Raw genomic sequence first — 23288 nt, forward strand, 5'->3', positions numbered from 1 at the left:
TTGTTTGTTTTATTCTTTAGCTTCCTGTCAAAGGTGAGATCATATGGTATTTGTCCTTCAATGCCTGGCCTATTTCACTCAGCATAATGCTTTCCAGTTCCATCCATGTTGTTGCAAAAGGTAGTAGCTCCTTCTTTCTCTCTGCTGCATAGAATTCCATCGTGTATATGTACCACAATTTTTTGATCCATTCGTTTACTGATGGGCACCTAGGTTGCTTCCAACTCTTGGCTATTGTAAATTGTGCTGCTATGAACATTGTGGTGCATAGGTTCTTTGAAATTGATGTTTTAGGATTCTTGGGGTATAATCCTAGCAGTGGAATTGCTGGGTCAAAAGGCAGGTCGATTTTTATTTTTCTGAGAAAATTCCATACTGTTTTCCATAATGGTTATACCAGTCTGCAATCCCACCAACAGTGAACTAAGGTCCCCTTTTCCCCACACCCTCTCCAACATTTGTTGTTTGTTGCTTTGTCTATTATAGCCATCCTGACTGGTGTAAAGTGGTATCTCTCAATGAGATACATTTAAATTCTAGTACTTTTTTGTGTGTGGAAATTGATAAGCTGATTCTAAAGTGTTGTATGAAGATGCAAAGGGCTTCTTTCTGCTGGGGTCAGTTGGGGACAGGATCTGAGAGAATCCAGGCCAGCTCTCTCTGGTCTGTGGGGAGCATCTATGTACTTTTCGCCTTGACAGGGGCCAGCCCAACATAGCAACCCCTTCTTCCTCCCCGTCACAATGGAGAGCCTGCCAGTCTCTTGCCATTGAGATTTTTCAGCGTGAGTCAGGCACACCAGTGCACTTTGTCCTACGAAGGGGATGCTCTCCAACTTTTCCAAGTCCTAGAAAGGCCCCTGATAGTCATGAGTCTCATCATGAGTGTGATTGGCATCTGTCTCAGGACCCCAGGTAAAAGGGAAACAGTTCCATTTGAATAGCCTGCTAAAAATCATATGGTGTATTCCTGTTATGTGTAAGCTATTAACAGTTACTGGTGTGTGGACTGCATTGGAAGTGTGCCTGTGAAATAAGTGAGAAAAAGCAAAGACAGATATTCTGTCTGCACGGACCATTGCTAGGAAAGGCTCTATTTGTGCATTAACTAGGACTGGAAGTCCAGTGAAAGAGGTAGAAACTGAGTGTAAGGTTCACTTCTGTCTTTTGCTGAAGTTGCTTCACTGTGTAAGAAAAGAGATGATGTTGGTTTAAAGGTTTGTTCTAGTTACAAAATAACAACGCATAGACTCTGCAAGTTCAAATTGCCTGTTAAGTAACATTGACTAGCGCAAGGCTTGCTCCTTACCTTGAGTATAATAGCACAGGGGTTGATGACCATGGTTTGTGGACATTTCCATCTTAATGAATTTTATACCAACACCTACCACAGCACAGTTATCATAATGGAATTGCTAGGTTTATGGGGAAAGTTCTCAGCTCAATGGGCTAGGTTTTGACCATGTGTTTTCACCACTTCTGCCTAAACTAAGTGTACCAGGAGCTGACTGTTGTGAACCAGCACCTGTGAGATCAGGGGTGTGAGATGTTGGACTCTAGAGGGGAGGGCACGGCTGTGAACCACACTTGGCTTGATGTAGGGGCAGGATTTGACAGAGCCCCCAGGAGGGACCTAACACACAGATGAGGCCTTCCTAACCTGACACTGGGAGCTGATGTCCAGAACCTGGACCGGCTGCTCGCAGCTGTGTCCTGCAGATCCTGAAACAGTGAGTCCCCATCCCCGGGAGCTATCTCTCCTGAGCTGTGGGTGTGTGGTATGGCCCAGGCATCCTGGGACTGTCCCACATCTACAGGCAGAACCCCATTTTCAGGCTGTGCTATTTATTATGGACCAACTGAAATAAGTGCTTGAGATATTCCTCCCACACCCCCCACACCCTTATATTTCCTACAGAGCAATTTGTTTTCTCTCCTAGACAGAAAGCAGAGAAACCACAGCTGAAAAACTGCAGCTTTGGCCTCAGAACATCATCAGCTTTCCAAGATGGTGAGACCTGAGTTTCCTCTGCATTTCCATTCAGCACACGCAACTATGCTATTGTTCAATAGACTATTTCTTCCCAATGCCTGATATTCCAGTCCAGATTTGAACTGTGATGACCAGGAGCTCAGATTCTAAGCCCAGGCAGCTCATGGGAGAAGAAGGACAGAGTGAGTTGGGAAGATCTCTCAGGCTGGGGAGTTGTCACCTCCTCTGTCCTGCATAGTAGCTCTCATCCCTTTGTGTCAGGCTACCCCACAGCCCAGTGAGAAGCTGGAAGATTGGAAGAAGTGTCCAGGACAGTGGCTGTCATCCATGACCCTGGGGAAAGTGGGCTCCTGAGCAGACCTGAGGTCTCACCCCAGTCAGGACTCTGTGGTGTGGCAGGGTGCATGCCAGCATTTCACCAGTTCCTTGGGCTTGCTGAGCATATTGGTCCAGTGCTCCAGCTCTCTGCCTTGGCCATACACGTAGGGGCCCACCACCACACAGCCCAGCTGGAAGCTCCCTGAAGGGGAGGGACAGCAATGTCATTCTCTGGGGCACAGAAGCCACATCACCTCAGGCATCCCCAGTGCCCAATCTCTCTCTCTGCCCCTTCCATCTCTCTTATTCACTCCTCCCCTCCAAGGAAGTAGCCACCCCCTCCCTCTTGGAGTTTCAGCTGACAGTGTGCAAAGAGACCCTGACTTTGCCCTGGAGCTGGAGATGGCAGGGTTGGGAGGAGGGTGTGTAGAGGAGCAGTAAGCCCAGGTGAAGAGCCAGACACTCAGGGACACCCACTCTGTCCCTCACGCTCCTGCTGGGCCGTCTCAAGCCTGCCTCACTTCAGAGCCAAGACACTAGGGGCCCCTCCACAAAGAAGCCTTCTTGCATCAGCACACTTATACATTCAGGGGAACATTCAACAAAGTTTTCACCCTCCTGCTGTCACAGTGGAGAAGGTAGCTCTGGCCCAGGAGACCAGCTGACTCTGCTTCCCTGGATGGTGACTGTGGACAGTGGGATATGGGGCAGTGTGAGGGAACTGCTGGGAAAACTCCCAAGACTTGAAAGCTGTCTGAAGGCATGAGGCAATGCAGGGAACACAGTGACCCACAGCATCAGGTCACTTGACCAAGGGGAGGCAGCCATGCTGCCTCCCAGACTCTTGCAGTTTGCCACAGGAGGGGTGGCAGAAGTCGTCCTCTTTGTGGGGTACCACAGTAAAACCAGATAAAGATGGGTGTGAATCCCAGCTCTCTCACTAGCAAACTGGGTCCTTGGGCAAGTGTCCCAGCCTCTCTTAGTGCTAATTTCCTTAGGGAGCAGGACAGATACACAGAGCTCTCCTGAGGAGCCATGCTGCCTGAATGCTCAGCATCCCCCCCAGGCCTGTTGCCCCACCCCCTGGGGTCAGGAGCAGGCTTACTGTCCCCTTCAGTGTCCTGCAGCACTACCAGGCTGAGGCTGGCAGTGTCCAGTTCTGCAGGGTCAGCCTTGAAGCTGAAGGTCTTGCTGTATACAGGGTTGGCAGAGCCCAGCACAACGAAAGTCTTCTTGCATTTGACAGACTTGTTGTGGTTCATCAGGGACACTTTGACAAACACACCTGAGGGGCAGTATAGACAGAGGACTGAGGGGTACAGGCAAGGGCCCAAGTCTCTGGCCTGTGGGAGGTCTGGGGGGACTCATGTCACCCCACTGCCAAGATCCCGTTACTCACAGCTGCTACAGCTAAAGGGCGTTACAAGAGGAAACAGGGCTGATTAGTGCACTGCCTCAGGGTGGAGGACACGCTCAGCTCCCTTCCTCTTCCTCTCTACCTCCCAAACCACCCACAGCTTGGCTGGCTCTTTGTTTCCAGAGGCCTGGCACCATGCACTCATTCCTCCCAGTTGAGTGCTGGGTGCTCAGGCTCCTGGGGCCCCTTAAACACCTTTCTCCTTCAGAGAGCCAAGTGTTTTGGGGTGGAGCTCAGATAGGTTTTAGATCAGCAGTGGACCATTAAATGCCAGCTCACTTAAGATACAAAGACTCATAGGTAGCCAACAGCCAACCTTCACTTAGATGCAAAGGCACACAGGTGGCAGACAACGGTCACCATGTGAGAGGCCCACATAGGGGTGGGATGTGTGCAGTGAGCCAGTGCAGGGCCTCTGCTCCTCCAGCTCCTGGGTTCTAGGAGGCTGGAGGAAGCAGAGAGCCATTAGCCCTGCCAGCCAGGGGTACCTCTTCTTCCAGAAGAGTGCCATGTCTATGTCCAGGGGAACCTTTCTGGGGGCAGGAAGATGTGGGGCCTCACTCTGGAGAAACTGGATCCCTTCATAGAACGGCAGGTATAATAAGGGTGGGCAGTACAGTTCAAGGAGCCAAGACCCTGCCTTCAGAGAAGGAAGGAGCTGACTCAGTCTCAGGTCTTACAGGTCTTGCAGGAGGCCACAGGGACGCAACATTGGGTTTGACATAAGGAAATGAATTCTCACACCAACGTCCACAGAGGCAGGGCACAGATCATAAGACACTGAGTGCTTTGCGATGAGTATGCAAGTAGAAACTGGATGGCCAAGCATGAGGGTCAGACTCTAGCCCCAGCCCCAAGCTTACAGGGCAGGATCTGCCCTGAGGGGAAAACTTACTGACCCACCCCTGTTGTCTTGGAGCTTCAGGCCCTTGGCACGCAGCACAACCACAGTAAGATGGCTCAGGTGGTCATTGTAGCTGAGGCAGAACTGGAGGTTGCCAAACTCTGAGGGGGGCTGGAGATGCCGAGAGGAAGGTACCATGTCACACTGGCATGTGCTGGGAGGGTCTCACTGCCTTCTTCCTTCCTCCCAATAGTCAGGCCCAGGGGACCAGGTGACATACCCACTTCATACCCATTTTCCCTCCTTTAAATTCACCCACCACTTTACAGATGGACAAACTAAGGACTGGAGGGCTGAAGGGATCTGCTGGAGAACACACAGTGGTGAGGACCAGAGCTGAGGCTTCAAACCCAGGTCTGGAGGATTTCAAAGCCTATTCTGAGCCATGGATCTTTCCTGAGGGTTGGGGAAGGCAGATAAATATATTTTTGGTGGTCCATCTGTAGTATTGCCTTTCACAGCTATCTGATCTGGATGTGGAATCCAAAAACAGATTTTTCAAGTCGTTCTAGGTAATATGACATCAGGGCAAAAGAACTCCTTGCCCAGGAGTGACTCCACACACCCCTTTTATCCATGCGGCTCAACCCAGGCCCACCACCCAAGTCACACTGTAGGTGTGTTGGCCCACCCCTGCTGGCTGCCCATGGTAGTCTAACACTCAGTAGCATATGTGTGTAGTGACCTTGACCTTTACCTCCAGGCTCTCAGCCTCTAGGTCTCTCCAGATAATGTGCTGACAGTCACATGCCAGGGTCTCATTTTTCAGAGGGAAGAGCATCTGGCCCAGGGGCTGGTGCTTCCTCTGCCTGTACACATGGTACACCGAGAACCTCAGTACCCCCGAGTGATGCTCTTGCTAGATACCTAGGGGAGATGAGGGCCAGGCCGGGGACAGAATTGGGGCCAAGAGATAGGGTGGTGTGCACACTGTTCTGGACACAGGAGTTTTTGGTGAGGGGTGTCTCAACCAGAGATTTGTATACCCTAAACCCAGGCATCTTTGAGGAACCTTCACAGCACTGTACTTGCCATGTACAGTGTGGTCTGAGGATCAGCAGAATTCACCACCCTCTGGACTGTGTTAGGAATGCAGGACCTTGGGGAGCATGCCAAACCCACGAAGTCTAATCTACCGTTTCATAGGACCTCTCAGTGATTGGCCTGCACCATAGGAGTGTGAGAGTTCCCGCAGTGGAGCCTAGGGAACCTGTCTGTCTCTGCTATCTGGGTTGGGCACCCCAATTGCCCTCTTCCTGAGACTCAGTCTCATCATCCTGAAATGGGATAATGGCTCTTACTTTCTGGGTTGTAAAACCCACACACAGTGTCTGACCTAGCACAGGTGGTCAATTAATATTGATTTTCTTCTCTTCTTTTCCTCCTTCCCTTCCCCCTTAAAGCACAAGGGAGGGTCAGGATCAAGTTAATGCAGGGACAGGGCAGGGAAGTGATGAGCGAAGAGGAGTAAGTATGTAAACATGACGTGTGGCCGTGCTGATTAGCCAGCCTGCACACCTGGGGTCTTGCTGACCTGACAAAAATAGGTTCACCTGTGAATTCTAACAGCCTTGGCCCCAGCAGTATGGCCAGGAGCTGAGCCCCATGTGACCCCTCTTCTCAGCTCTCAGCCTCAGAAGAGGGCAAGAATCAGGGCTCTGGCCTCTGCAGTCACACTCTTGCTGGATGCTGACAGGCTTCTCCTTATCTTGCAGCCAGCCCGCTGCCCAGTGCTTAAAAATGTTTGTCCCTCCCTGGCTGGTGTGGTTTAGTGGACTGAGTGCCAGCCTGAGAACCAAAAGGTCTCAGGTTCGATTTCCAGTCAGGGCACATGTCTGGGTTGTGGACCAGGTCCCCAGTTGGGAGCGAGCAAGAGGCAACTGATCCATATATCTCTCCCACTTTGATGCTTCACTTTCTCTCTTTCTCCTTCCCTTTCCCTCTCTCTAAAAATAAATAAATAAAATCTTTTAAAAAAGTGTTTGTCTAAGGCCTCTCAGGAGCTCTTGATGGCTCGCTTCCCAAAAGGGCCCCCAGTCACCTGCTGAGGCTCCCAGGCCACTGTGAGCTTGGCTCAGTGACCTCATAGCCACAGTACCTCCAGACCCTGAGCCAGGGAGCCCAACATACAGCCAAGGCACTTGGGTCCTGTGTTGGTCTCTGACAGAATAGGTGAGTTTCTGTCTCCATTCCAAGAGGCCTGGAGATGTCACCCTCTACCTTCCTTGGATATCCTTGCCAGAAACCTTATAGTGCTCCAGGGCTTTGGAGTGCTTCCTCCATATCCCATTGGCCAGGAACTGGCATTCAGTAAGTGAGTCAATTTTTTTTTGTCTCCTCCATGCAGCCTGGGCAGGAGGATCCTGGCCTTCTTTCCTCTTACTCTCCAAGTCTCTCCCCTGCCCCTGCCACTGCCATTGGAGTTCAAGGTTCTTCAGGTCCTGACCTGAGGGGCAGGGTAAGGCAGGCCTGTGGCTCAGGGATTCTGGGGGCTGCAGGACCCTGGCTAGTATGGAATGCTGGGGTTCTCTTGAAGGATGCCTGCTCCTTCCCAGACCCTGCCTGCTCCAGACACTGTACATGGAAGATGAAGTGTTCATCAAACTGAGGGTTGGCAGTTCTGTGTTTGGCCTTGGACTGGAGGAAGTACCGCTCATCTGGCAGCAGGTGGAGCTTCACCAGTGGGCTGCAGGGCTCTGAGGGAGCTTCTAGCCACTGTGCCTTGATCAGGCCCACCAGCAGTTGCTCAGCCTCCTGCTGGTATTCCACAGAGATCCACAGCCACCCCAGGCAGCTCTCTGGGAAGTGGGTCTCACCGTTGTCTTCTGAGAACTTGTATAGCTCTGGATTAATGGTCCCCACCACACATGCATCTCCTGCAACACAAGGTGGGAAGTCCGACAGGCCAGAGGAAAGCAGAGGCCTGGGGACAGCAAGCTCTGGGCTTTACTGCCCTCTCCTGGCCCATTCTTTCTTGGCTGAGCTTTGACTAGGCCTCTCCTGTGGCCCCTCCTGACCACACCAAGTGGTGTGGCCCACTTGCTTCTCCTGACTGAACGGAGTCCCTCTCTGTAGTGCAGCTCATCTAGGAGGCCTCACACTAAGGTATTGTCCATCCAGGCCTGCTCCTCTCTGGGTCCCCCAGCAGAGGCCTCAGTATTCATTCAGCTCCTATCCCCTGTGATTAATCCCCATCCTCAGAGGTCAGGGCCTGCTTGGTGGGTGATCACAGTGCCCAGCACCTGGTCTGGCCCCTCTCTGTGGTGTCCAGAGGATGTCTCAGTGATAAAGTGTTGCCTCTTTTCTTTCTCTTCAAGTTAGGAGGACCAAGAAGGACTGGTGGTTCCTTGGAAGCCTTCAGAGCAAAAGGGGTGGGCAGAGAGCCGTGCCCAGCTCCAACCATCTGCTCTCTCCATCATCTTGGAACAGGACCCAGTTCAGGTCCTGCTCCCAGAAACACCAGGGCTCTATTTTCCAGATGTTTACTGCCTCGCCTCTGTGGCCTCGGGCAAGTCATGGCTAACCTTTCCAAGTCTGTTTAAGGATGTGTAAAATGGGGTGACAGTCCCTCTTCCTACAGAGGCACAGTGAAGTCTAATTCCAAAAGGGCACATGAGGCTGTTTTAGGCCCCAGCTGGTGTGCAGCAGACACTTGGCAAACTCAAGTACCTGGAAAGAGTGGCCAATTCTGGCATCCCTAGGCCCATCCAGGCAATGTTCCAGAGCCAGGGCCGAGACAGCAGATGGGTCTGTCCTGGCCTGAGCAGACTCTGACGTCTGGGCAGGCCCTAGTGGAAGGACTCACCAAGGTGGCTCCTGCTGGTGTGGGGCAGGAGCTCCAGGGCTGGGCAGAGGTCCTGTTGGTCCTGGGCCCACTCTCCGCTGTGCAAGGGCACCCACTGTTGACTTTGGAGGGAAGGGAGCACCACAAATGGCACATCTGGTGGCCTATCCAGAAGCAGAGTGATGACATATAGGTGGCAAAGGTATGGTGTGGCCTCGGAGCACTTGCCCAGAGGGGTTCACTACCAGAGCCAAGAACTCTGCCCACAGCAGTGGCGAGTGGGAGGGGCACAGTCTCTGGAGTCAGACTGCCTGGGTTTGAATGCTTGTTCTCCCACTTACTTCTTATGTCCTCCGAGTCTCAGTTTTCTCAGCTGTACAATAGGCTTCATAATGTCTATCTCATGGCTGTGGTGAGGATTCTGGGGTTTCTTTGTAATAGTTCCTAGCATGGCAACAGCACAGAGGCTGTGCTTCATAAACAGACCTTTCCTTCCTGCCCCACTTCAAGGGAAATGACATAGGGAGGGTACTAAGCAAGGCCAAGGGGCTTGCTGGGCCCCACATCCTGTCTCACCTGCTTGTCTGGGGCCTGCCATGCAGGAAGCAGAGCTTGCGCCCCTGTGGGCTGGAGGCAGCCTGGGTCCCTGGCAGCTTCTCATAGGTAAACATGGCACAAATCCTCTTCCAGAGACAGCAGCTCACTGTGATCAACCACAGCAGCAGCAGCACACCCCTAAAGATTCCCCCAGTCAGCAGGGCCACCTGCTCTGGGGGTGGAGACCAATAGGTCTGTGATGCCCCTTAACACCACTGGCCTTCCGGGGACAGAATTTGGACAGCAGGCTTTCTGGGTCTGCTGGCTGGGCTTTGCTAGGTATCAACTGAAAAGTCATTTTGGGGGGGGGGGTCCAAGTGCCCTAGGCAACAACTTCTGGTTTTCTGTGGAAAGCAGCTGTGATTCTTGCTGAAATGAGCCACTTTCTTGTGCTTCTGAGTAGAAATTAAACTTTTACCAGAACCTCCATTTCCCCTGGAATTCTTTTATTTATTTTTAAAAAAATGTATTTTACTGATGATGCCATTACAGTTGTTATATTTCCCCCCTTCATTCCCCTCCACCCTGCACACCCCTCCCCCACCTTCCCTTCTTTAGTTTATGACCATGTATCTCAAGTTCTTTAGATTCTATATTTCCCATACTATTCTTGCCCTCCCCCTATTTTCTACCTACCATCTATGCTACTTATTCTCTGTACCTTCTCCCCCCTTCTCCTCCTCCCACTCCCCTGTTGCTAACCCTCCATGTGATCTTCATTTCTATGGTTCTGCTCCTGATCTAGCTGTTCTCTTAGTTTGCTTTTGTTTTAGGTGTGGTTGTTAATAACTGTGAGTTTGCTGTCCTTTCACTGTTCATGTTTTTTACCTTCTTTTTCTTAGAGAAGTCCCTTTATCATTTCATATAATAAGGGCTTCGTGATGATGAACTCCTTGAATCTGATCTTATCTGAGAAGCACTTTATCTGTCCTTCTATTCTAAATGAAACCTTTGCTGGATAGAGCAATGTTGGTTGTAGGTCTTTGGATTTCATGACTTAGAATACTTCTTTCCAGCCCCTTCTTGCCTGTAAGATCTCTTTTGAGAAATCCACTGACAGTCTGATGGGGACTCCTTCATAGGTGACTGTCCCCTTATCTCTTGCCACTTCTAGGATTCTCACCTTCATTTTAATCTTGGCTAATGTAATTATGATGTGCCTTGGTGTGTTCCTTCTTGGGTCCAACTTCTTTGGGACTCTCTGAGCTTCCTGGATTTCCTGGAAGTCTATTTCCTTTGCCAGATTGGGGAAATTCTTCTTTATTATTTGTTCAAATAAGTTTTCTACTCGTGGCTGTTTCTCTTCCCCTTCTGGTATCCCTATAATTCTGATGTTGGAATGTTTAAAGATGTCCTGGAGGTTCCTAAGCCTCTCCTCATTTTTTTGAATTCTTGTTTCTTCATATTTTTCTGTTTGGTCATTTTTTTCTTCCTTCTGGTCCACTCCCTTGATTTGAATCCCAATTTCCTTTCTACCACTATTGGTTTCCTGCGCATTTCCCTTCATTTCAATTAGTTTAGCCTTCATATGTTCCTCTAATTTGTGACTAAAATCAACCAGTTCTGTGAGCATCCTGATAACCAGCGTTTTGAACTGTGCATCACCAGTGTTTTGAACTAAAGCCAAAAAAGTTTGGCTATTTCTTGGTTGCTTAGAGTTATAGGCTCTGGGGTTTTGAGTTCTTCTTGAGCCATGCTTTGGTCTGTTTGTGCCTGTTACATATGAGGAGTGGAGCCTCAGGTGTTCCCCAGGGTGGGGCCACCCAGGTCGTTGGGTTGTGATGCTGTATGTGGGGGCGTGGTAAAAGAGGGGCAATAGTGGTCCCCTCTGCTGCTTCCCACTTCTGGAGCCTGCGTGTTCTATCTCACTGCTCGCTCCTTTGCTTATCTGCACGAAAATGTGCGACCGCAATCAGCCTGCCACCTTCACTGGGTCCACCCATTGCTACCTCACACCTGGGATCCACCCATGGTTGCCTGCAGCACCTGGGTTGGGGATCTTTCCTGCCTGACCACTCCACCTGGGTGCTGGCTCCACCCCTCTTACCAGTCTGGCTGAACCGTTTGTTGTTGTCGAACTTCAGTATAGTTCAATTTTCTCTGTTTTGGCTTCTTTTTTTGTTACTAAAACTTTGTTGTCTTTAAACTTGGTTGTGTGAGAAGGCACAATGTTTCCACCTATGCCTCCATCTTGGCGTAAGTTCCCCTGGAATTCTTTTCAGACTTGAGGGTAGGCTGGGTGTGGGCACCAGGCACTAAAGGAAAGCTGAGGAAGAGGTGATGCCCTGGGTGACTGACACTCAGAACCATATCCTTTGGGGTCCTGGAACTTGCTGAGGGGCTGGACTCATGTTTGAATTCTGTAATTTTCTCTAAAACCTGCTCCTTCCCTTAACTCTATCAGCATACTTTAGGGAGTCCAGGGGAGGCGCTTGAGGGGTTGTGGACCAGGATGGGGACAGCAGGTGTGAGAAACAGAGACACAGAGAGGATCCGTTGCATCTGGCACCTAACCGCCACATTTTCAAGGACTTGGGAGGCTCTACCCAGCCTGCATGGAGAGCGCTGGGACACTTGGTCTCAGGAGCAAAGAAGGGGGCTTCCTTTGGCTCACATGCTGGCGCCAGGCTTCCAGGTTGCTCTGGACCTCGTGGAGAGGTGAGAGAACAAGGCCTCCACACCTCCTGATACTCTACTGGCCACCAGGGTCTGGCCTCACTCTCCACTCCACTCTGGACACCACTAGGACCTGGGGACAGGACAGGGGCTACGTCCCAGTGGGGGCTGGCGGGGTGGAGGAAAGTGACCTAGGGGACCGAGTGCCTTGCTGGGGACAAAGGTGGGGAGACTGCGCACTAACCAGCCAAGGGTCTGCTCCGGCTGGCACACGGTGCGGGCCGGGTTTGGTCTCTCTGATCTCTGCGCCTCCCGCCGCCGCTGTGAGACAGGGTGTTAAGGCACTTCATGGGGTTGTAGGTGGGCGTGGGGGGGCTGTCTCTGGACATGCTCTAGCCCTGACATGGTGGAAGGTGGGGGCAGGAACTTGGCGCCAGGAGGCTGCGGCCCGCCCTGGCCTGGCCATGGCTTGGGCTTGGCTTGGGGGGCGTGGAGCAGACCTGGCGCTCTCGGAAATCTCTGGGATCCAGGCAGGACAGGGCAGGCGCCTGGGACTCCTTGTAGCTGCAGACCGGAGAACAGAGCCCGTGCCTTCTCCGCCTGCTTCAGCTAGAGGGCTACCTGCCTTGTTACACCTGGCAGCTGGGGCAAACCCCGCCTAGGTATGCTCTTCACCTGCTGCAGCAACTTTGAGGGTTGAAGCTGCGGGCTCCAGGGGCCTCCCGGATCCCGGGGCCTAGTTCCCGGGCCTCAGCTCCGTGCTGCCCGCCTGACCACCTCAGGCGGTGGGCGCACGGCGAGTTGAAGTGTCCAGGCTCCCATCTCAGTAGACAAAACAATGAAGCGTGGAAAGTGTGGCTTCTGAAATCCGACCAACCTGGGTTCCAACCCTCGCTCCCCAAAGCGCCGGCTGTACTATTTGGGCGATTTATTTCAGGTCACTTTACTCAATCAGGTTAATAATAGCACTCACTCTAAGGTTAGTGTATGTACAGGGGGCACTTAGAGCCGTGACTGGACCAAGGGAGAGGGAGCAGGGCATGTCATCCCTTTCATGGTGAGTATCTAACCCAGGGTGGCATTGCCGGGTCCCCTCCGCACCTTCAGAACCTATAATTATAGTAATTATTATCAGACTGCAGGGACAGCGCCAGTTGAGGCTGTTGACCCAACCTTGGCTGAGAGGCTCCGGTAAGCACCACCCCCCCCCAGGTCCTCTGCCTGCTCCCACCAGCATGCGCCCTGAGTGGGGGATGCGCCTCCTCTTGGAGCCTGCACAGCATTTCGTTGGAGGACTCTGAGAGTGTCTGAGAATGAAGGGCCTGTGGACTCAGAAGGAGCTATGCTCAGGTTTCTGCCAACACTGTCCATGTGGCAAACATTCAGGGCCCAGGCTTTGAGCCTGATGGGAGCTCCCTGGCCTACTCTGGAGACCAGCTGTGGGGTCCTGCACTCACGTTGCTGGCTCTGTCTGCATGCGCCTTACACATTCAGCCAGCCTGCTGCTGAGTTGTTTTTTTAATATATAATTCTCACCTGATGATATGTTTATTGATTTGAGAGAGAGAGGGAGAGAGCCATCGATATGGGAGAGAAACATTGATCTGTTGCCTCCCATAGGTGCCCTGACCAGGAACCAAACCCACAACTCTTTGGTGTCTGGGATGACACTCAACAACTGAACCACCAGGCTAGGGCCAGCCTGCTGAGGTTTAAGCCTTTTTCCCCCTTTGGGATATAAGAACCGGTGGCAAGAAGGAACTCACCTTTCTTGCCGCTCCTTATTGTTTGGGCATTATGACACAGTCTTGATATATAAGATCCCATCAATCCCTGTCTCATGTCAGCCCTGCAGGGTAGGTACCACCCCCTCAGATGAGGAAACTAAATTATAGAGATTCCCTGGCCCATCCAGTAAGTGGTAGAACTGGACCTGTCATCTGGCCCCCTCATCCTTACCTCTACACTGACCATCTGAGGAACCCATCCATGCAAGGTCCCAGGAGACCATTTTCTGTGGCGATGACCATGAACTAGGCCAAAAGCCATGGTCACTGTGGTCATTTTCCCTCTGTCCACTGTCTCACTGAGGCTCTGAGACCAGGCTGCCCTGGAGCCGACTCCACATAGCAGAATGGCTTCCTGATTTGCTGCTCCCTGGCTCTGCTTCCTGTTTTCAGACTTTGTTCCTTCCTGGGTCTCTGGAAGCTGGGAAATCTGGAAACATCGGTAGACATGGCTTCTTTTTTCCATGGCCAAAAGGAAGTCATATTTCCACTGGCAAAAGCACTTCCAAGGAGGGTTGCAGGAAGTCCAAGTGTTTAAAGGCCTGTAAATGCCTGCAGATGATTAATAATTCAGTGTGATAGATGATTCAGGAGAAAGGCAACTTTCAATTAACCTTAAGAATCAGCCCCATCCGAGGAAGTGTCATCTCTCATCATTTAGAAACAGAGGCTAGAGCAGGATAAAGACATGCTGAGAAACACGAGGAAGTCTGCATTTCTCACATTTATATAAATTCCATCCTGGTCACCCCAGGTGCCTCTTTGTGAGGTGAGAAGGACTCTCCCACTCCTAGCATCATCTCTTTCCTCTGGTTTTATTAGGGTGGCTTAAGTATGAATTTCCTCTAGCCCCTTCTGTGGAGGAGCTTGGAGGAAGTATCTGTCCTTGTGTCTTACTTCAAATATGTCCCATCCTGTGGACAACTACTGAGTGTCCCAGGATGGAGCTCAGACCTCATGGTTCACTCCTGCCTCCCAGGAGTGTTCTATGTCTTGCTGCCTTGGTCTCCCTCCTTCCTGCCCCTGCCTGGCAGCTTTTTTTCTTCGTGGGAATTACATTCTCTCCTCCAGTCCACATAGTAGCTTGTAGAAGCCAGTCTCCTCTCTTTCCCCACATTACCACTTCGTCTTGGTTCTGGGGTTTTGCATGTGGTTCAGGGATGAGCTATGACCTAATCAGAGTCAACCCTGGAAGTTTTGTGGGGTCTGCAGGGCAAGAGACACCCCTTTTTCTGTGGGAGTTGCTGGGATGAGGGACAAAGACAGTGAGGAGCATGGAGCAGAGCTGGAAGCCCGGTGCTGCTGCTGATCCTGGTCCCATGTGCTGGCAGCCACCTGTCCGTGGATGAATCAATGAATTACCTTTTTTTTCTGTTTCCCAAGCTAATATGTGTTTATTTCTCCCACCTGTAACTAAGAGCCTTAATTAAGGCAGGAGATGAAAGAAGGGGCAGGTTCTGTGAGACTTACTTCCATTTACCAGTTGGAAGGTGAGGGACACTGTGGTGATGAGTTGCCCAAGGCCACTTAGCTAGGAGTGACTGACTTGTTTAACATCATCTGTAAGGTTTACTTTCAGAGCAGAAATCAGGGACCGAGGCAAGGCTTGTCTTTTCTTTCTTTTTTTTTATATTTTATTTATTTGTTTTTCGATAGAGGGGAAGGGAAGGAGAAAGAGTGGGAGAGAAATATCAATGTATGGTTGCCTCTCATGCATCCCCTGCTGGGAACTGGCCTGCAACTCAAGCATGTGCCCTGACTGGGAATCGAACCACGATACTCTGGTTCGCAGGCCCGTGCTCAATCCACTGAGCTACACCAGCCAGGGCAAGGCTTGTCTTTTCTTAATCGTCACCTCTGGCCATGCAGCAGTCTCAAGGATTGTTGGCCATTCAGGGTTGTAGTCTTATCAACCAGGGCCATGGCAAACAACAGTTAATTTACTACTGAGCCTCCAATATCCACCCCACTCCTGTTCTAGCTTTTCAGTTGCACCTTTTGTGAGGTGCAGCAATGTGCTCGACCCCAGGGGTGAATCTGAGTGGTCCAGGCCCTGCAGGGCTCTTTCATGCCCCCTTCCTAGATTCTGACCTGACCAGCCTTCTCTACAGCTAGGAGTGGCCATAGGACAGTGTTTTAAACCAATGAGATACATGAGGACATCTTCCAGGGGGCTGCTGGGGGCTGCTGGAAAAGGCTTAAAAAAATGCATCAAGATGCTAAATTGATGTTTTGGCTAAAACACTAGGAAGTTAGCTATCAAATTTTAAAGGATGTTGATAGACTATGATGCAGATTTTTAAAGGTGGCTGAGAACCAGTTGGACAATGTGCCCATAGTGAGAAAGAGAAGGCTGGGAGAGTGGAGGAGAGAAAGGACTTGTGATATTCCTTTGGTGAGGGCTGGGGTTGTTATGAGGGACTATAACAGGGTACAGCCAAGAGTGGGGCCCAAAATAAGGATTTGGAATGGGGTCCAGAACTCGAGGTGTCCAGGAAATATTAGAAAGATATAAAGGATGTCCTTCCCCCTCCCCCTACAGGTGTGACTCAGGGGAAGGGACATGGAACAGGAACATACAGAGCTGTTTTGTACAGCAACAACTTTGCAGCTAACCTCTGGTATGGTCATTTAACATATCTATAACCTTTAACTGCTTTCATAGATATGTTAAATAGCTGTGGCGATGCCTTGAGCCAGGGGCATGGAAGTGACTTCCATCCAAGTTGTAACTGGAGGGCAGGTCCCCCTGGTTACAGCGCCTACATGAGAGCTTGGACAAGATTGGCTCCAGGCCATGAGGCCACACCTGCTCAGACTCACTATGGCAGCCCAGTAAATTTGGAATAATACAGGAATGCTGGCAGGCATAACTGATTGTAGGAGAAGGTGGAAATGGGGGTACAGAGGAAGATTTAGTGCTGAGATTAAACCCAGACATGGCAGCCATTGGGAAAAGAATCACATGGCTTTGGCCAGTGTGGGGACCCCTACAGCTTTGCCAAGAGAGAGCCACGTGGTTTTGGCAGAGTGGAGACCTCCACAGCTTTGCAAAGGTGAGGACCACATGGCTTTGGGGTGCACCCTTTGGCCATGTGGCCTAGGAAGTAGGAGAGACTTTGCCTGGAAGAATGGTGCAAGGACTTTTGTTGGTGGGCCATGAGGAGGTGCCACATGACTTTGGATTAACTGGAGATCCTGCCTGGACATCAACACAGCTGATGCTGCCAGGAACCTGAATCACTGATGTCTACTTCTTTTCCTGAGATACAGTATTCCAGATTAGGACAGAGGGAGAAGGAAGGACTGTGTGCGTCTGTGGGTATCCTAAAGGACTTTGATATTTTAATGAAGACATTAGGTCACTACTTTAAGTCTGTGTAGCTTTAAATAAACATTTCCTTTCCTTTTCACAAGTCTCTGGCATTGAGAGACGGCTTCTTTCCTCTGGTGGCAGACAATGGGAACCTAGTGGGGAGTCCTTTTGGTAATAGTACATCGTACCCCCCTTGGCTCTGGTTCTGTCATAGGACCTCCACCAAGGGTGTTAGATGGAGTAGCTACTCCCTCCCCTCAAGCCCAGAGGGTGCTGGCTTCAGCAGGACCGTTCTGAGAGCTTGCTTTGTGATCCCTGGAGTTTGCGAGGAAATGGGCTGGTGGTTGTAGCTTCTAGCTTGAGATGGTGGAAAGCAAGTAGAGACAAGAGCAAGCTGTTGTGGTGTTGGGAAGTAGCTGCATTCCCTCAATGATGGGTCAAAGGTTTGTTGACCTCAAGGACTAGATGTGCCACTTGTGGTGGGAGTGTGGGCCTGAGTATGGGGAATTGCCACTGGCCCACTCCTGAGGGCTTGTCAGCATGTGGAATGTGTGCATATTTCTATGAGCAGAAGTGGGTCCCATGAATGAAAGGGGTGGCACGTAATCACCTCAGATTCTGACCCAAAAAGCTTGCCAGAGAGCTGGTGGGACTGCTGTAGAAGGTGAACAGAAAGTGAACTTTCTAGGGGTCAAGGAGAAAGTAAGTGGCTTCTGACTTATTTGTTGGGGTGAAGGGAACTACAGCTCTAGAGCTGGGAGTGGGTGACTGGAAGTGGGAAAGGGCAGTTAGTCTTTAAGATACTTTTCAAAGTGTCCATGACAGCATTAAACCTCTTTCACATCCAGAGAGTGTAAAAAAGGCCATCTATGAGACCATCAAGAAAGAACTTTCCATACTGCCTTCCCGCCCCCTCTCTGTATGCTGTGACCTCAGAAGTCTGCAGGAGGCAAGGTGAGAGAGAAGAGAAGGTGCTGACCACACCACTCTCTCAGACAGCAGTGGTTGCCTCAGGCCAGCCCTAGCTATGGAAGTCAGGAAGACTTAACCAACTCCAGTTTTCAGATTTGATTATCACGTGGCCTGGGCTTTCTGATGATTCAAGTGACACTGTTGAGGGCAGTGGACAGAAGAAAAGTAAGCTCTGTCAAATATTGCTCCATTTCAGGTGTTTGGCCTCCACAGAGTACTCAGGGCTCTCCCATGTCATCCTCCTTTACCCCAAATAGGTCATGTTACCATGGACAAGTCATCTTAAAAAAAATCACTGAATTTAATTTAGTCAACCTAAATGCATAAAGGAAAGGTGGAGACATTGTGCAGATATATCCAAATCACTTTATAAAATATGCAAAGTTCTGCTTTTTATGAGTTGTCAAGGTATTTTCTGATATTTAAAAAGCTATGCACCTTTAATATAATTTCCTAAGAGTTGGAATTCCTCTGTTGGAATATGGAAGAGGCATTCTTATTGAGCTTTAGTGCTTAAGGCTGAGCTTTCACTATAAAAAGCAAATAAATCACTTCTGCCAAGATGGAGGCATAGGTGGAGACGCCTTGCTTTCTCACACAACCAAGTTTAGAGACAACTAAATATTAGCAACAGAAAACATAGTCAGAACACAGAAAATTGAACTTTTTGGAAGTCTGTTAACAACAAATTCTTCAGCCTGACTGGTAAGAGGGGCGAAACCAGCAGCTGGTGGAGCGGAGTTGCATAGGAAAACTTGGTCAGACAAACTCAGGCGCGTGGAACCCAGGCGCAGGGTTGGAAGGGGTGGACCTAGTGAGAGACCCAGCGAGTGACCTCGGGGAAATAGCGAGAGAGCAGGGCTGCGGGTTGACTGTGGTCGTGCATTCCTGCCCCGATAGACAAGCGAGGGAGTGAGCAATTGGATGGGACCCAGTGGGTCCCCGCGAGAGCGACAGTGGAGGGCGCTGCCATTTCCCCGCTCTGACCCCGCCTCCACATGCAGCGTCATAACCCAGCCACCTGGGAGTCCAAGGCTCCGCTCCTCAAACTTATCGGGCGCAAACAGACCAAAAATGGCTCAAGAAGATCTCAAAGCCCCAGAGCCTATAAATCTAAGCAATGAAGAAATAGCAAAACTCCCAGACGCACAGTTTAAAACACTGGTGATCAGGATCCTCACAGAACTGGTTGATTATAGCCACAAATTAGACAAACATATGAAGGCTAAACTAATTGAAATGAATGGAATTGCACAGGAAACCAATAGCAATGAAAAGGAAACTGGGACCCAAATCAATGGAGTGGGCCAGAAGAAAGCAAATAATGGCCAAACAGAAAAGAGTGAAGAAGCAAGAATTCAAAAAAATGAGGAGAGTCTTAGGAACCTCCAGGACATCTTTAAACGCTCCAACATCTGAATTATAGGGGTCCCAGAAGGGGGAAAGGAACAGCCATCAGTGGAAAACTTATTTGAACAAATAGTGAAGGAGAATTTCCCCAATCTGGCAAAGGAAATAGACTTCCAGGAAATCCAGGAAGCTCAGAGAGTCCCAAAGAAGTTGGACCCAAGAAGGAACACACCAAGGCACATCATCACTATATTAGCCAAGATTAAAATGAAGGAGAGAATCCTAGAAGCAGATAAGGGGAAAGTCACCTACAAAGGAGTCCCCATCAGACTGTCAGCACATTTCTCAAAAGAGACCTTACAGGCAAGAAGGGGCTGGAAAGAGGTATTCCAAGTCATGAAATCCAAAGACCTACAACCAAGATTGCTCTATCCAGCAAAATTTTCATTTAGAATGGAAGGACAGATAAAGTGCTTCTCAGATAAGATCAAATTCAAGGAGTTCATCATCACCAAGCCCTTATTATATGAAATGTTAAAGGGACTTACCTAAGAAAAAGAAGTTAAAAAAACATGAACAGTGAAAGGACAGCAAACTCACAGTTATTAACAACCACACCTAAAACAAAAGCAAACTAAGAGGACAGCTAGATCAGGAGTGGGAACATAGAAATGAAGATCTCAAGGAGGGTTAGCAACAGGGGAGTGGGAGGAGGAGAAGGTACAGAAAATAAGTAGCATAGACAGTAGATAGAAAATAGATGGGGGGGCAAGAATAGTATGGGAAATATAGAATCTAAAGAACTTGAGACACATGGTCATAAACTAAAGGGGGGTAATGGTGGGGACGGGGTGTAGGTTGGAGGTGAATGAAGGGGGGGAATAGAACAACTGTAATGGCATAATCAATAAAAATAAATAAATAAATAAAAAGCAAATAAATCAGTTAAAAGGGCTGAGCCTGTGGGAAAGGTCATTCATTGGTTACCTTCTGTGGTAATTTACTGGTCAGTTAAATTATTGGTACCAAGTCCTCTTTTTCCAGTACTGGTATTGTACTTCCTCATCTTTACAACATAGTAGGGAAATATACTTCTCCATCACTTGACTTTGGGCTTGGCCCTCTGACTTTCCCGGGCCAATAAAATGTTAGCAGAGGTTAAGTGCACAGGGAATAGAAGTGCCCTGATTTCCTGTACTTCTGTCATCAAGTAATAAGAGCGTTTCCAGGTAGTTGCCTGTTCCAGGCTGATGAGAGAGATCTGTGTAGCAGATTCAAACTTAATTGGGAGCCTGCAGTCAATGAGCCTAGTCTATCCTAACCTACCCCAAACAACTTGCAGACATGGAAGGGAGATATTAACACTTGTGGATTATTGCCATAGAGATTCTGTAAGCAGCAAGAGTTGACTGAAACACAGTCACTTTTTTGTCAATTCCTTTGGTGAGACTAGAGTTGGAAGCTGAGCCAGGCCAACCTTTGGAGAGGTATACCCTTTCTCACCCTTCACACTCATTGCAGTTGTGGCCCAGGACAGATGGTCTTGTCACTTCTTCTTACTAGCTGATTTTGATCTTCTCTGGACCAACTCCCTTGGTCATGGGAGTGCTAATGTGGTGAGACCCAGGTGGTGGTAGTGCATTTAGGAAAGAGAGAAGAAGGCTTAGGGAAGACACCTGGGGTTGTTGTAACACAGCATCCTTCATTCTTCTGCTAAACCCCTTTGTGTCTTAGGAGGGCCCCTCTCTCCCCATCTTAGTGCTATTGGCCTTGAATCTCCTGCAGCTCCCTCTATGGGCTGCAGTGATGGATTCAGGGAGAGGCAGGCACAGGTACTGACCACAGCCAGTGGGATGCAACACCAATTTTCCTGACAATGCTGGGATGGAGGCAGGTGCTCTTCCTGAGGGTCCTAAATCTAATGATCATGAATGATCAGAATGATTAGAGAAGAGCCTGAATGGGAACAGAATTAGCTTAACAGATGATGCCCAGAGATGAGAGGAAGAGAGATACTGGGTTCTGCTGACAGCTGAATCAGACCATGTCTGAAGTCAGAACATCATTTGACTTTCCCTTAGGTGAGTCAACAAATTCCCATTTGTACTTAGACAATTTTACTAAGTATCTGCCATTTGCCATTTCTTGCTCTAGATGGTGGGGCTCAGTGGATTGAGTTGCTGGCCTATGAACCAAAGGGTCGCTGGTTTGATTTTCAGTCAGGGCACATGACTGGGTTGTGGGCCAGGTCCCCAGTGTGGGGTGCACAAGAGGCAACCACACATTGATGTTTCTCTCCCTCTCTTTCTACCTCCCCTTCCCTCTCTCTAAAAATAAATAAATAAAATCTTTAAAATGTTAAAAAAAACTCAAATGATACAAGATTGCCCACCTGCTTTGAATTTTCTATGACACAAACTTGTAACTCAGAGTTTCTTTACCTGTCCTTATTTTCTGGGCATATACCTCTCTTCAGTTTGTATATGTGTGTACAGTTGGACATGGTAGAGAAAGAGAATTTATATAAAAAGATATTAATCCCCTGACCAAATGTCATCCCTTTGAAATAATCTACACCAAATACTTTATTTATATTATTTTCTCATTCATATTTCACACCTCTTTCTACAGTAGATTTTTTTATTAATTAGAAATTCTTTTGACTACAATTACAGAAAACCTGACTAAATGTAACTTAAACCACAAAGAAATTTATTACAATATTTCATTAACTTAAAAATGCCATTGATTGTAAAATGCACCCCTATTCCTCCATTTTCTTTGCATAAGAAAAAATGCTGTGAAACTATCATGAAATTTTCTTTTTACTATCAAACCTGTTGTGTGATGTAACTTGATTTCAGAAGTGTTAAATGTGAAAAAGAATAATGTAGGTCTTAGAACTGATTAGCAAGAAATTTTTAGTTAGATGGCCTCTGATTTGACTTGGCAACTCAAGATTATCCTCCAAGACCCAGGCTTCTTGTCTCTTTCTGTTCCATTTTAGCATTTGTCACCTTAAAGTTGCAAGATAGCTACTACAGCACCAAGTTTGTTGTTCTCTAATATCAAATTCAAAGGCAGAAAAAGAAGGAAGGGAACATGGGTAGGTTAAGTGCTTCTTTCCTCATTCAATTTTATTCGTTGAATAAACCCCCAAGAAAATCCCAGTACATTAGCCCTTAGGCCTTATTGACCAGCTATGCTGGTTTTAAGAGAGACAAAGTAAGTGAGTGAATATCTGACCTTCTCAGTATTACAATGGAAAGTAAGTAAGGGAAAGAAGCATCATAAATAGCTTCCTATGCCACAGGATTATTACTCCTATTTTACAGATGAGGAAAATAAGGCTCAAAGAGCCTTAGTAATTTATCCGAAGACACATAACTAGAAATTGGCAAACCCTAGCTTTTAAGCCAGTTTTGAGTAATACAAAAACCCATGATCTTTCCATTGCAGTGTGAATCATCTGTATGTTAAAGATTGAACTTTGAGAAACTTAAAACACAGAGAAGGTAATGTAAGGAATATGTTTGAAGTTAAATGCCAGACAACTTATCAGTGGATCAAAGAGATAGGGGTGTACCATTTTTGTGTAAAAAGCAGCCCAGAGATTGGCAGTTCAGGGCAAGGCAGCTGCTCATGGACTTCAATATTCCCTGCTCCCTTATCCTCCTCTTTCGCCTTCTGTTGGGGACCGCTCTGTGGGGCTTCAGAGACTGTAGCCCCGTGAAAGCAAGCCCTGAAAAGGGCTAGTATGTCTCCCTGGAAAACTAGGTAATTCAGGTAGGAGACATAACCCAATTTTAACACCGAGGGTTCCTATAGGAATCAGGCCTGATAAATACATTGTGTCCTTTGAGGCTTGCTCTGCTTTGCTTTGTATAGCCCTGTCGATATATACCAGATGTTTAAATTCAAGGCATAAGGAATAAGCTCCTTATCTCATGAAACACATCTTAAAGACCCTCTGGCATCAGCATGACTAACAGACCCTGACCTACGACATATCTCTGTGTTCCTTCAATTATCTATAGATAATACCTGTTTTTGTATGACTATAACCTTTTGACATTGATTGATGAGCTATGCATGTATGTTGTATACACCTATACATACCATTCCCAATAAAAGCCATTTGGGAGAAGGGCTCAGGACATTCTCCACTAGAGGGAATTGCCACCCACTTTCCTACCAGAACAGCAAGATTGTGTCTGAGATGACTCATTCTCATT

General features: G+C 48.7%; 2 protein-coding genes across 2 annotated transcripts in view; one reads left to right on the forward strand and one right to left on the reverse strand.

Moving 5' to 3' along the window:
* The first annotated feature begins 1951 nt into the window (after nucleotides 1–1951).
* The window catches only part of GPRIN2 (G protein regulated inducer of neurite outgrowth 2), a 38310-nt gene continuing 16973 nt past the window's right edge, over nucleotides 1952–23288 (forward strand). Inside the window, exon 1 of the mRNA XM_037150705.2 lies at nucleotides 1952–2010. Within this exon, the coding sequence (XP_037006600.2) occupies nucleotides 2008–2010 (3 nt within the window). The 5' untranslated portion in view covers nucleotides 1952–2007. The remainder of the gene's footprint in view (nucleotides 2011–23288) is intronic.
* LOC119053219 (synaptotagmin-15-like) lies at nucleotides 2370–12017 on the reverse strand. The gene is given in 9 exon segments (XM_037150703.2): nucleotides 2370–2512; nucleotides 3416–3595; nucleotides 4619–4742; nucleotides 5329–5474; nucleotides 5477–5498; nucleotides 7212–7507; nucleotides 8437–8579; nucleotides 8992–9184; nucleotides 11873–12017. Coding segments are annotated over 9 exon segments (1392 nt in total).

The sequence above is a fragment of the Artibeus jamaicensis genome, unplaced genomic scaffold, assembly GCF_021234435.1.
Source record: "Artibeus jamaicensis isolate MK-2021 breed Jamaican fruit bat unplaced genomic scaffold, CSHL_Jam_final contig_332, whole genome shotgun sequence".
NCBI classification, from domain to species: Eukaryota; Metazoa; Chordata; class Mammalia; order Chiroptera; family Phyllostomidae; genus Artibeus; species Artibeus jamaicensis.